The sequence below is a fragment of the Vespa velutina genome, chromosome 8 (genome assembly GCF_912470025.1).
Source record: "Vespa velutina chromosome 8, iVesVel2.1, whole genome shotgun sequence".
Lineage (NCBI taxonomy): Eukaryota > Metazoa > Arthropoda > Insecta > Hymenoptera > Vespidae > Vespa > Vespa velutina.
Genome location: NC_062195.1, coordinates 7,504,601 through 7,519,600, shown reverse-complemented (window position 1 = coordinate 7,519,600; position 15,000 = coordinate 7,504,601). Strand labels below are relative to the sequence as shown.

The following is a 15,000-nucleotide window of genomic DNA, read 5'->3' as shown; positions in this document are numbered from 1 at the left end:
ATTTTAATATATACAAATGTATTTAAAGTATAACGTAATAAATTTTTATCTCGAAATATGGCGCTATGGAGAAAAATTCTATAGAGAAGAGCTATCGGATTTAAGGATTAAAATATTATAGTATTTATCGTTTTAATGGAAAGATTCAAGATTATTTCAGAATCAACTTAGTTTATTTATTTATTTATTTTTTTTTTTTTTTTGAGATACTTTTTATAATTGCAAAATATTCTACGTAGAAAAAAGAACAAGTAATTTTTGCCAGATATACTTTTTCTTTTTAAGGCCGAATAAAATCGAGTTATAAAGGGTTAACAAGATCAACGATAAATATGAAATTAACGATGAAAATAATCGTTCCTTTTATATTTCTGAATGTAAATTGACGAAAGAATATACATACGTCAGAATTATTAATTTCGTTTTTGCCTTTATAAAATAAAGTGTTTCCTAAATTTTGTAAGAAATAATTTCTAAAAAGTCCCAAAATTCCAGAACAACTTGGTTATTTTAAAAGGTATTATAAATTATATTATAAATATTATAAATACATTTAATAATATATAAATGAAACGAGTAAATATAAGAGTTAAGAAAACAAAAAGAACATTGATTTACATATATTAATCAAATGAGAAACAAAACGCGTGAAAATAATAAAATAATATTAATTTTTCATAATTTTTCATTGAACCACTTATTATTTTCTTGCAGCAAAGTATAGTTCGAGAAAAATTGTTTTATAATGTTACATATATAAAATGTTATTGTATAAGATCAGACGTTAAATTTTGATCATTAATGTTGATAACATATAAATTTACAACACACACACACACACAGTATAAGTAAAGGATAATTACAATTATAATGTAAAATATATTAATATACATATACTGTATCAAAGATCAAAATTCTATTTGTATTCTCTTTCTTTTAACGATTCACTAAAAAATTATAGAATATATTAAAATATGAAAGAGAGAGAGAGAGAGAGAGAGAAAGAGAGAGAGGGAGAGAGAAAATGAAATCTTTTTGTCCGAATACCAAAGGAGGAAGAGTGAAAGGAGTTAAAATATGCTGTGATTCCTTCACCAAAGATTCACGTAATTTTTTTTTCTTTTCTTTTTTTTCCTCTTTTTTTCCGTTCACATACCATCCAACATTGAACACTCAAAGAAACACGAAACGGTTTCCGTTCGCACGATATTCGAGTAGAACGGCAAATTTTCAACCAGAATCGTCTCGAAATAAAACGTTTAGAACGCAACTCGTGAGCATTTTTCGAAAGTATTTACGTATCTACTTACGTATCTGTATATATAATATTACGTGTATACCAACGTATATTCCTCAGCTTATAAACCGCGAAATGAATACCTGCTGCTTACGTATTACGACAAAACGATTAAAATGATTGATTAATTAAAAATTTTCAAGAAATTTCGATATATTTTTCATATTTTATATCGGGAATTAGTGAGAATAATGAGACGATCGCGTTATCGTTTAAAATAATATACAACGACCACTATAATGCGGTAATTTCACTATAATCGGTTACTTCAAAATTTTATATTATAAACATTTGGGCCGCTGTACCGTTACAAACAAAACGTATTCGATCGTTCCACGGTAAAAGGATTGAGAAACGCTGATGTATATGTTACAACGGATACATACATACATACATACATACATACATACATACATACATACATACATACATACGTCTATTTTATTCTTGAATCGTTATTTCAACGACCTGCCCCTGAAATTGAATAAATACGAAAACGAATAAAATGTTATATATATATATATAGGTACGTACCTACAAACATACGTACATACATACCTACATACATTTACGTATAAATTGCACGTATTAACTGTTACGTATGCTATACATTTTTACGAAAAATTTCAAACGCGTAGTTTTTAATGAAATAACGAAAGAAGTGTTTCCGAAACACGCGGAAATGTGACGCCAAAAATAAAAAATGAAAGATAAAATAAAATAAAATAAAATAAAATAAAAATAAAATAAAAAAGGAAAAGGAATTTAAGTAAGATATCTTCGACGAGAGATTGAAAAACAAAAGAAGAAAAAGAAACAGAAAAAAAAAGAAGAATCTCTCGTCGTTCGTGAGCGAAGGACGACTTCCTTATCCAACGTCAGGGTCTTTCGATCTATTTCTTCAACTCCTTATTACGATCTCACGAAGATGATTCATCAACCTAAAGCATCTATGACTTCTGACTGGGCATGTTTTTTATGACCTTTAAAAAAGATTAACAAGTCTCTCCCTCTTTTATAAATTCATGCACTCATATTGTCTGCCTATGTCTCTTTATCTCTACCTTCCTTTTTCTTTCTGTTTTCTCTTTCTCTTCCCTTTTTTTCCTCAATAAATTTATTATTCTCCTTCTCTCTCTCTCTCTCTCTCTTGATCCCATACAACCTCCATATAATATTGCTCGTATAACCGCAATGGAATACTGCGAAATAAAATGATAAGAGCCTTTGTTATGATGAACCAGTATATATATTACATACTGTGTCTCTTCTTTTACGTCATTTCTTTCATTAATGTTGTTGAAAATACATTTTACTCAATTACATCGTAATAATAATACAACATCTGTTATGTATACATGTGTACATGTGTAAGCGTGTACGTGTATTTATGCATAGTTCTACAATGGAGTTAAATGAATTTACAATTGATAGCGTTCCCCCTTTATGCAAAGGTCGAATAAAAGTTCGTAAAAGTTCTTAAGTGCACTTTAATAATCGCCTTCGCGAACTGTCTACCATAGTGGGAGGGGAAGGAAGGAAAGGGGATTGGTAGGAAGGGAAATATAATGACTCCAAATTCCTATTAGGTCGCGTTTACTGACTCAACGACGATAATAGTCGAGTACTGGAGGTGAATTGCCACATGGAATTAATCGGAGGAAGAGAGAGAGAGAGAGAGAGAGAGAGAGAGAGAGAGAGAGAGAGAGAGAGAGAGAGAGAGAAAGAGAGAGATTAATCAGAGGAAGGAAAAGATACACACACACACACACACACACACACCTGTGTGTGTGTAAACGCGTGCGCGCGGAATGTTTCATTCTAAAATATTCTTCTTACTTACAATAAGACTACAAATCTATAGGAGTATTTCTAAACATTTATCAATATTCTTTTTAAAATTATTATCTCTTTTCTCTCTCTCTCTCTCTCTCTCTCTCTCTCTCTCTCTCTCTCTCTCTTTTTAATCCCTTCTAAATAAAACGATCCATTTTTTGAATGTCAAAGATATATCACATATGTTTGAATGATATCTTTGAAAAATAATTACTTTATTGAGAAAATAAATTAAAGAGAAAAATATAGAGATTTAATTTGATCTAAAATTTATGTTACCTTTCTTCCCCCCCCCCCCCCAAAAAGGAAGAGACTATAGATGACATTTTGACGATAAATGATCTAAATCAATATGTATCGTAAAAGTTTCATTACAATGAGAAAAAAGAATAATATATCAATTTATGAAACACCAAGTATATAGAGAAGATATCAAAAGAGAGAAAGGAAGAACCAAGCAAATGTATATATGTCCGTGCGTGTTGCATGAAAGAGAGAGAGAGAGAGAGAGAGAGAGAGAGAGAGAGAGAGAGAGAGAGAGAGAGAGAAAGAGAAAGAGAGATAGTAATCAAAAAGGGAGAAAAAGGGAGAAAAAGAGAGAAGATAGCAATCAGAAGAGAAGGGAAGAAAAAAAAACAGGCAGGTTGTCGTTTACACGGCACACTGGAGAAAGACGGGCGAAGAAAGCGGAAGGCAAAGGAGTTCATCGTTTAACGGTAGAATTTCTCGAGGACTTCTTCGTTCGTTCGTGCGCGTTACGGTCTTCGCCGTTTCGTCGTATACAATTTGACACACTTTGTAGGATCGCCTCCGGATCGCAAGGTCAGCCGGTTAACGTTTAATCATTATCGAGAAGCAAGCTTCGCTTACGTTCTAACGTAAAGTACGTATATGGTATATACAATGTGTACTAAAAAACTTGTAATTTATCTTTAAAGAGGAATGAAAGAGGGTAAAAATATTCAAATAAAAAGTTCTCCTCTCGTTTTTTCTCTCCGATCATTGTTCATAATGTTATTTGATAATTGTTTAACAATTAAGTCTACACACACACACACATATATATTTGTAAAAATTGTATATATTTAACTATTGTAAATAATTGTCAATAAGTTTTAAAATAAATAATAAAATAAAAAGAAAATGAACAATAAAAATGATTTGTTATCGATTGATAATATATATATATATATATATATATATATATATATATATATATATATACATATTATCTATGTATATATATATATATATATTTTATCTATCTATATATAAATTATGTTTTATCATTTAGTGGACATTACACGCTTGATTATTAAATAAATTTATTTTAAATATAAATAGTTTTAAGCGTCAATCAAGTGTTTAGGCATTCAAATTTGTAAAAAAAAATTCTAAATTTAAGGTTAATCGCACTGGCTTGTGAACAGTTTATATATAGTATATGTACGATAGTGATAGGATTAAGACGATTTACTATCTTTAAACAAGGAAAATATTTGTAATCGTATGATGATATCGTAAAGGCTGTATGCATTTAATTATTATAAATAATTGACGATATTTAATAATAAAATTAATAAAATAAATAAAAAAAATACAACTAATTTATTACCGATTGATGTATATATACTTCTAATTTCTTATGAATATAATTATATTAAAAAAATTCAATTGTTGTATTTATAAATAAATGCATTGTTGTTTAATGCTTATGCTAATTACATATAATAATATTATATTATTGCTACATGCAATTAAACTATTATTATAAATATAGTAATAGTATTATTATATGTTTGCAATATTGTATTACTATGAAGATTATATATATATATATATATATATATATATATATATTTTAATTTAGTATCTATCCGTTAGTTTTCAAAACTATTTTTTAATTATTAATATATTATGAAAAATTAGATATATATTGTAAAAATATCGAAATTTTTATTTGTTAATAACAATTCACTAGTGCTTAAAAAAAAACGCTCTAAATTGGCTTTATCGATTCTACCTGCGTTAAATTCCGCTCGTTTCACTCGTTAGAATAAACCTCTCATCATTTTATCACTTTCTTATCTCTATTATATACAGATTTTTCATTAATACAGATATACCTATAAAAATAAAAATGTCAAATATCACTGTATAACTAATTCAATAGATGAAACATAAAATTAATGTTACAATAATACAATTTTATGTCGAGGAAAAAAATTAGGAAACACCTTCCCCAGTCCATCCCTATAACGAAATTAGCTTAGTATAGTTTAATTATATTTCCACGTTAAAAAAAGTGGATACGAATTGGACTCTTTATAAGATCTTAGTGGAATAATTAAAAATCGTGGAAAAAATTAAAAAAAAAAGAAAAAGAAAAGGAAAAAAAGAAAAAAAAAAAGAAAAAAAGAAAAAAAAAGAAAAGAAATGAGATAATAGACGAGTCCGATCAAGATCTGGTCCATATTGAATCTAATCGGCGAAAGTTTCGATCGCTTAGTTCGTTAATATATCTCGTATTTGTCCAGTTCTTGTTCCAGAACAGGACAACGCTTCCATTTAAAGCGACATTTCTTCGGAAAGCCGGTGAAAGAAAGCAATCTAAGAAGGAGAGAGTCTCTCGATCGGCTTTCATCCGATATCGTATTTACGAATCTTTAAAAGAAAAAGAAAAATTAAGAAGAAAGAGAGAGAGAGAGAGAGAGAGAGAGAGAGAAGAGAGAGAGAGTGATACGAGCCAATTTTACGCGCGATCGCACAAAAGAAAAAAAAGAAAAAAACGTACACAACACAAGACGGATAAAAGATGATAAGAAAGAAAAAAAGAGAAAAAAAGAGAAAAAGAGAGAGAGAGAGAGAGAGAGAGAGAGAGAGAGAATACAATATAATCGATATCATCTCGTACGAGGAACGTTATCTTCGCGTTAGGTATGATAAATCGGCTTTCGTTATCAAAACTGAATTCTCCCGCCCTTTTTCTGTTTTTTCTTTCTTTTTTCTTCCTTCCTTTCGCACATTCGATACCCATCGCTATAGATTCTTTTAATCAGTCACGTTGGACTCTGAATCAAAAGGTTAATACATTTACACGTCATTGATACGTATCTTCTACTATTTCTTTTTTTGTTTCTTTTTTCGAGGACTTCAAAATAAAATGCCTGACAAATCTTATTAATCAATGATTGATCATGATAATTGATTTTGTAAACCATCTATCTATGGATACACATCAAATTGTACTCTGTTATCTAATTCTAAGTAACGTTTCGTTAAAATTTCGTATTTTTTTTCTTTTTTTTTTTTTTTCTCAAGCTCTAAACGTAGACCCAGACGTCATTATTTCATATGGAAAATTACCAACGTACGCAGAAGCTAGAGACGAACGAAAGAAATGTTTACCTACTTCTATATAGACAATACACATACATATACATATGCATATACATATATATATATATATATATATATATATATATACACATATATATACACGTACATGCATATATACATACATTCATAGATCGTAAAAGGTAGAGTGACACTCGTGTTCTTTCGTGGCATTCACGAAATCGAGTTATCGTGTTACTTACGTTTATTTAATACAGAATACCGATCGTGGTATTAACGTAAGTGGAAAACCCGCGAGCTCCAGAGTAGCCAAGTGAAATGCCGCTTGTGTTACATAAACATATAAATAACTCGATAACTCGCTCATGCTCGCAAAATATTCTGTACACGTACGCACACAGACAGTAACATACACACACGCACATGCACATACACACATACATAGAAAGAGAGAGAGAGAGAGAGAGAGACTCACACACATGCGCTAAGGTACATGTATCTAATGATATGTTAATCTTTTTTTTTCTTTTTCTCGTTTTACACTTTGCACCCTCCTCCTCGCTCTACCAGTCACTCTTAGTTACAAATTTATTCCATGAAAATTTTGGCAAATAATATAAATAATATAAGTAAATAATATTCAAAAATATATAAATAAGTGGATTTTAAAAATGATTTCTTTGACATATACACACACACACACACACTATATATATATATAATATATATTATATATTGCATATGACACTTAAGTGAATGTGTTATAATCAATCAAAAATGTTGATTACGTTGATATCATTTTTTTAATTCTTTTTTTTTTTGGGGTGGCCTAAAATCCTCGAAGAAAAAAAAGAGAGAATCTATACTTTATCTCTTAGATTTTATCAATTTGGTAAACAATTTATTCGTCAATTCCCGATTATCTCTTATCGTTGAACGATGATCATCTTCGTACGCTGACACTTTTTATTATCTAAAATATATATTACGTTCGTTCGGAAAAAAAATCACGATGTCGGTAAACACCATTTAGGTCAATCAAGGCCTACTAACCCAGTCAGTCGATTTTGATGTCATGATTTTTATCCTATCGTATAATAAAAAGAAAAAATATGATTATCTATTAGAAATAATCATTCGAAATATTCTACGAATAAATAGATAACGTAATATCTATCGAAATACATCTGGTTCTCTTATTACGCGGGGAATTTTTTTTTCTTTTTTTTTTTTTTTTTTTCAACAAGTTTAACTCGCACATTTTACTTACTTTTACTGTGACTGACTGCGGAATATGTTGCACGATGAATCATACTGACACATTGCATATCAAATTGTATTTTTTTTTTTAATATATTTTTCTTTATTTTCTTATCTTCTTTTTTTTTTTTTTTTTTTTTTTTTTTTTTTTTTTTTTTTTTTTTGTTAAATAAAACATTTTCACTAAATGGATTTCTCTACTTTAAATTGCTTTATTGATATTAATTTGTGTCGGTCTTTAATATAAGTTTTATATACCATTCGTAAATGAATTTTTCCATTTATATACCATTCGTAAACGACCTTTTTCTTTTTTACGCGATTTTTCTCTGTCTTTTTTTTTTTTTTTTTTTTTTTTTTTTTTTTCCGTATAAACACAGAGTGATACGAACTATAGAACATCGAAGTCGATGAGAAACAAAGGGGAACATGTTCTCATTTCACGTAAATATTACTTTCTTCCTATGAGTGATCATTAATAGGAGAACGAATTGAGAACTATGTTTCTCCAAATGGCTTACTCGTGCGATACATACATATAACAATTTATAATACAACGAATGTGTACAAGTGTTCTATAGAAATAGAATAATAACGTTAGTTATAGATAGAAGAACAATTTAAACTTTTCGTACTGGTGCCAAATCTATTGGTACACGTTATTATTGATCGTACATGGTTTGTGTATGTACGTAATATATATATATATATGTTCTGTGTATGTGTGTGTGTATGTGCGTGCGCGTGATTGCATGCGAGTATGTATATTTCTCCAACATTACTTGCAATCCAAACAAAGATGACTCTCGGAAAAATTCATTGAATCGTATAAACGAGGTCCGTCTCACGGAACTAGAAAGTAAAGGAAAAAATAATTGAAAAGGGATAATGAAAATTCGCATTGGAAATTAACATGGCATACGCGCCATGCATTGAGTTAATAAATGCACATAAAGGAGAGAGCAAAGATCGCACATTTAAAATGAATTCGAAAAGTCCAATGAAGCATCAGTACGGTTTTCTTCGTTACGTCGCTCTCATACATACATCTATATATATATATATATATATATATATACACATACGATAAAAAAAATTTATTTGCATTTTAATACATTCTGCAACATATAAAAATCGTGAGATAAAGCGCAAAAAGATTTGTTATCTTTATATTTCAATCATATTATATTTTTCATTTATTCATTTAATTTTTCCTTTTTTTCCATACAGAAACAATCTCTTAAAAAGTGTACACACACGCGCACACAAGCATACAAAAAATTCTCGTGCACAATAATAGTAATAAAAATAAAAATAAAAATAACAATAACAATAATAACAATAATAATAATAATAATAATAATAATAATAATAATAATAATAAAAAGAAGAAGAAAAAGAAAAAGATAGAGAGCTTGTATTGTCTCTCCTACCATTCCGATCATTGGAACGACTTTGATCCATTTTCGATCCAGACTCGCTCGACGCAACCTTGCCGACCCAAAGAGAGTCTCCAAAATTGGCCGCCATCCGGCGAAGCGATGTAAAAACAAAAGACAGCTGAGATAGGGTGGTCGACATTGGCGTAAGAACGTATACGATCAACACAAAATGAACACCAGCACCAAAAACCATCACCATAATTATCATCATCATCATCATCATTATTACTAGAGCAGCACTACCACCATTGGCACCAAACACACTTCGAAGATACGATATACATAATTATGTGTATATATATATATATATATATATATATATATATATATACACATGTGTATATACATAAAACCGATAACGAAGTATAGTGGCAGCAGTAGTTTACCACTACCGGATGCTTTTTGACTTGTGATGCGCCCTCTCTCTCTCTCTCTCTCTCTATTCCTCTCATGTTCACCAAAGATCATTTTCGTCTTCCGACAATTCTTCTTTTTCTTTTTCTTTATCTTCTTTAACGTATAAACGAAGAAAAAAGAATAAGAGAGAAAAAAGAGAAAAAGAGAGAGAGAGAGAAAGAGAGAGAGAAGAAAAGATAGGAAGAAAAAAAAAAAAGGATACGAGGAAGACGAGAGACAGGAAGTTTTTAAGAGATCGAACTCGCTAAGAGTCGTTCGTTCCACGCCCATATCGCCTGCGGAGTACCTCCTTTTCCCTCCCCACGCCTCTCAATATCACTCTCTTTCTCTCTTTCTCTCTTTCTCTCTCTCTCTCTCTCTCTCTCTGTCTATAAGAGCTCCTCTGAGTTCAAGCAGTTGTCTCATCTCTATCCTTTTCTTGCTAAAGCAGAGGACGCGCGTTTTGTGTGTAAAATCATACGCATATACATGCATACGTTTACGGTTACATATACGCAGAGAGAGAGAAAGAGAGAGAGAGAGAGAGAGAGACAGAGAGAGAAAGATACATACACACATATACACGCACACGTCACACACCACACTCACACTCACACTCACCTTGATGATAAGCTCGATCTCAGGCACGTCGCCGTTGCTGGTGCCATTCTCATGTCCATCCGTGTCCGCCATTTTCTTTTCTTCGTTGTACCTTAACAATCGAAAAAGGCGAGTTTTCTTCGCAGTTTCTCTTCGACCTCTAAAATCCGGCTAGCTAGCTCGCTCGCTCTTTTGCTCGATCAATCGATCAATCACTAAATCACAACTTCTTTGAAGAGTACGCGATGGAAGCTCGCGGAATACTGACGCCACCGTACGTAGACTCCGCTAACAGCGATGCGAACGCGACGTTGCCAAATCATCCCGCGAATCTGTATATCTGTATATCGCTATTCCTACCTACCGGTCATTGATTCGAACGTGAATACGTTGTTAGATCGATTGTCGTCTCGAATGTTTGTTTTTCTTTACGTTCTATCATTTTCCTCATTCCAATTTTCTACCTGAGAATTATTTTTAATTTATCTTCATTCTTATTTCTGTTGTATTCATTTTATATTATTTTAATATTCTTTCATTATCACTTCGTTCGATCCATTTTAATATTTTTTTACGATTATATATTATAGCGCGCGTACGACATATACGATAGATGGCGTTCGGTGTCAATGCGTTGGCATTCGCATAACACTTTTCAAATTTATTTTCAATATCATAGTGATAATAACATAGAATGTAACACGATAGATAACAAGGAGAAAAATAACAATTGTTTATATTTATTACGATCTTCACGTTTGACTTAATAGAGAAATAATCGATATTTCGAATATTTCATATTCTCGTATCTTAGCGCGAAAAATTTGAACGACGATTCGAATAAGTCTTCAATGTAAAGATATTTTACTGATTATTTAAATCATATCGTGATCGTTTATGATTTTATTATGATATACTTCATATTTCACTATTCTGTATATAATGAGAGTCCTTCGATGTAAAGTCAAAGATACCGATTTTAATTAAGTGCAAATAAATTCGGCAACCTCGCGATGCACTTATCGTGACGTAGCAATGTTATATCAAATGCGGTTACGCGTTTGATTGGTCGAATCGCGGATCACGTGGCTTTAATACCACATTATCGGTATTAGTCATGTTTCTTACTATTCAAATTTAAATTAAAACCTCTAGCATTGAATAATATATTTTAAAATGTATATAAAATATGATAAAAAAAGATATTTTAACTCATACTGATGTATCATTGTTTTCATTTTAGTGGGCCGATAAGTTACGTCGCGATGTAACGCCATCTTGTGCGAACTCGATTAAATAATATTATTCAAACAAAATAAATAAAAAAATAAAAAAAAATGAATCAATCTTTCAATGTAATGATTACTAATAAGAGAATTTTTCAATTATAATAATTAGACGATATATATTCTTAACGATTATTCTTATATAATATAGTAACAATAAGACGCAAAAGTGCATATTTACATAATATTAACTTTATACTCCATTGTATATATCTAGTAAATAATAATTTTCTTAATAATAATAAAGTTATTTTTCGAAATAACAAATCAGATCTATATTTGTACAAATAATTTCGTGTTATTTACTCTTAATTTTTGTTCTTTTAAAAATTATTATTATTATTATAATTATTATTATAATTATTATTTTTTCTTGTTTTTTTTTTTTAATGGATAAGGCAAATGAAATATATGAAACTATGAAAATCTCTAACACGGATAAAGGAAATAGTGAAATAATAGCTATTAATCTAACCGAAGGATTATCAATACTATTTATGCTTTTATAGCATTATTAGTGTGATTTCTAACTCTATCTCGGTTAGTGTTTAGATAAACATTTTTTATCTCGGCACGAGACTTTAATGAAAGAGAGACTGCGTAAGCAGCAAGCTGAATTTATTATATTCATAAATATATATATATATATATTAATATATATATATTAATATATATATATATATATTAATATATATATATATATATTAATATATATGTATTAATATATATAAATATATTATAATTTATCTTTCCTCTTAGCCATATTTATCATTATTATAGCAAACTAGGAATAATTATACCCTCTAAACATTTTTCAATAATGTAAAATTTACGATAGCCGCACGATTTCCTACGTAACATTCCTGCTAAAAACGTTAAAGATTCTGTAAGACCGCTCGAAAAATATTTGTATTGTTTGACTAACACACACACATATTATACATACATATATATATACATATTATATATATACATATTATATATATACATATATATATGTATACAAGAATTTCATTTAAAATTATATAAATTTACTTGGAACATGATTTGATCTTATTAAAATTGCAATACTTTAAGATCATATATATCTCTCATTGATTTGTCCATTTTTAAACGCATATCAATCAATAATATACATTTAAACGTGATTGGACCATGATATATCAAAAGCAACGAATAAAACAAGTAAATCGTGCAACGATTGAGCGTGAAAAAACTGCACGTACGTATTAGAAGTTATTCAATAGATAATTATAATAATATAATATAAATATCAAACATCACCATAAATATACGAGTATCGTATAGTAACAGTAATTGACTAATTTTGGTTTCACACACAGATTTTTTACTCTCCACAGAGACCATGATAGAGAATTTTTCTTTTCCGTCTTCTTCATATCGATTTCATTATAAATTTTAATTAATGATCAATGATCGTTCGATTTAATTTCTTAACGGATCTAAACTCTCCAATGAAAAATCATCAGTACCGATAGATAAACCTCTGCTGAAGCCATCCTAAAAAATAATGTATATTAATATAAATAAAACGTCGAAACAAAATATTTCTAATTTATTATATTTTAATTTCTCTTATAAAACAATAATACTACTAACTTTCATTTCGAGCAATCTCTTATCCAAAAGTCCGATGGCATTTTCCAATTCCTGTTGGCTTGGACTTGAGTTTATGGTGGTAGCACCAAATTCACCCATTTCAAAGGGATCATTGAAGTCGTTCTTTGTATTTATAGACGGTGCAGGATTGAAAGGCACGCTGCCAAAAAGGTCCTCTTTGACTCCATTCTGTCGTCTCGAATCTTTAGCTTTTGGAGGCGGTGCCACTGAAGATATACGAATTTATATTAAAATTTATTAAACTATCCTATTAAACGCTAATAATCCTATTAATCACACGAAATATTGATAAAATTCCATTAGGCCACGTCTGACATAAATAAAATGAAAACGATGCAATGTAATCATAGCGAGACGTATTAAAAAATATCACATACACACTTAAAAGGCCCAAAAAAACAAGCAATTTTATGATTTTCTTTCCTTGCGTGTAATTTACATTATTAATAAACTATCTTTAAATTGTATTTAAATCGATTCAATAGTTTTCAAAATATTATTTGATAAATTACTGAATAAAATGATCGTAGAAACTTGAGATACAAATTTATATTGATGAATTTCGATTGTAAATACTTTGATGGTTTAAAAATAAGAGACAAAGAGGAATATGAAAATTAGACTGTTTGGAAAATTATTAACTGAGAAATTATTAGAATAATCTATAGATAGAAGACAATCTCGTTATGATTTATGTCATCAATACAATATTGTAATCAGAAGAAATATTTGTAGTAAGAGATAGACAGAGTATTAAGCACATTATCCTTATGCTAACAAAACACGCTTCGTGGTCCGATCAAAGGTAAGAAAAAATATTTAACAAACCGACAATTTATCTTCAAACTTCTCCTGAGAAATATCAATTGTATACGCTATCTTTTACAATTTTACATTAGAATTAATTTTTTTTTCAATGAAACTGTTTATAATAATACATTATTATATTAGTCCTACTGTACTCTATTGACATCTTTTCAAATATCAACTTAAATCATTCGTAAACTGGCAATACATAACCGTAACTCTTACATGGATGACGCGGCATTAGACAATTTACTTGTCATTCGAATTTGGACGACATAACGATAGTCAATGTATTAATGTTAGAAATCAAGAAACTTACATAATGGTGGCGGACTCGCAGTGCCATTAGTTTGTGAAAATAGGTTAGAATTAGACGACAGTTGACCATTCAGAAGAGGATTGTTGTTCGTTTGATGATTAACAAGACCGTTAGCTGCCGTTTCGTATGCACGAGGATTAAAGTCCTCTTCGAACTCATCCATGAGGAGACCCTCTAATTTAGTACCAACAACCGGCGTTGGTGTTGCTTCGCTTCTGTTATGAAAAAAAAAAAAAGTAAATAAAAAAAAATAAAACAAAATAAAACAAAAAAAAAAAGAATAAATAAAAAAAGTTATAAATTATGTATTGAAATATGTTATGCATTTAATGTCCATTAATCATATCAAACGGTCTTTTATAACCGACCCCATGAAATCGTCATCAAAGGATTTTTCAAAACTCCTAGGAGGAACAGGTGGTGGTTGCTGGGGACCATTAGATGCGTTTCCGTTACTGTCGCTGTTTATTCCTATGAGAGGAGACTTGTTTGTAGTGCCGTTGACTTGCGGAGATTCGCTTGGTGCTCCTGGTACATGCAGGATATCCGGAAGATCGTGCTGTAAGAGGTAAGTCGACACGTCCGCCTATAGAAAAAGAAAAAAAAAAAAATAATGAAAAAAAAAAAAAAAGAAACGAAAGATGATCCTACATAAATACGCAAGACTAACTATTTTAATAGAATTTAAGAGAAACTCTTTAATATTTAGATAAAATTTAATAAAAAAAAAATAAAATAAAATAAAATAAAATAAAATAA

At 29.7% G+C, this 15,000-nt stretch overlaps 2 protein-coding genes across 5 annotated transcripts in view; both read right to left on the bottom strand.

The window, feature by feature from the left end:
• Positions 1–10,733, bottom strand: part of LOC124951262 (chloride intracellular channel exc-4) — a 15,846-nt gene extending 5,113 nt beyond the window's left edge. Inside the window, exon 1 of the mRNA XM_047499373.1 lies at positions 10,210–10,733. Within this exon, the coding sequence (XP_047355329.1) occupies positions 10,210–10,281 (72 nt within the window). The 5' untranslated portion in view covers positions 10,282–10,733. The remainder of the gene's footprint in view (positions 1–10,209) is intronic.
• Positions 10,734–12,914: 2,181 nt separating this feature from the next.
• LOC124951261 (PTB domain-containing engulfment adapter protein 1-like) overlaps positions 12,915–15,000 on the bottom strand; it is a 22,284-nt gene continuing 20,198 nt past the window's right edge. For all 4 annotated transcript variants that reach the window (XM_047499370.1, XM_047499371.1, XM_047499372.1 and 1 more), the window contains 4 exons: positions 14,610–14,827; positions 14,242–14,456; positions 13,095–13,321; positions 12,915–12,995 (listed from right to left, as the gene is read on the bottom strand). In XM_047499370.1, the coding sequence (XP_047355326.1) occupies positions 12,921–12,995; positions 13,095–13,321; positions 14,242–14,456; positions 14,610–14,827 (735 nt within the window). In that variant the 3' untranslated portion in view covers positions 12,915–12,920. The remainder of the gene's footprint in view (positions 12,996–13,094; positions 13,322–14,241; positions 14,457–14,609; positions 14,828–15,000) is intronic.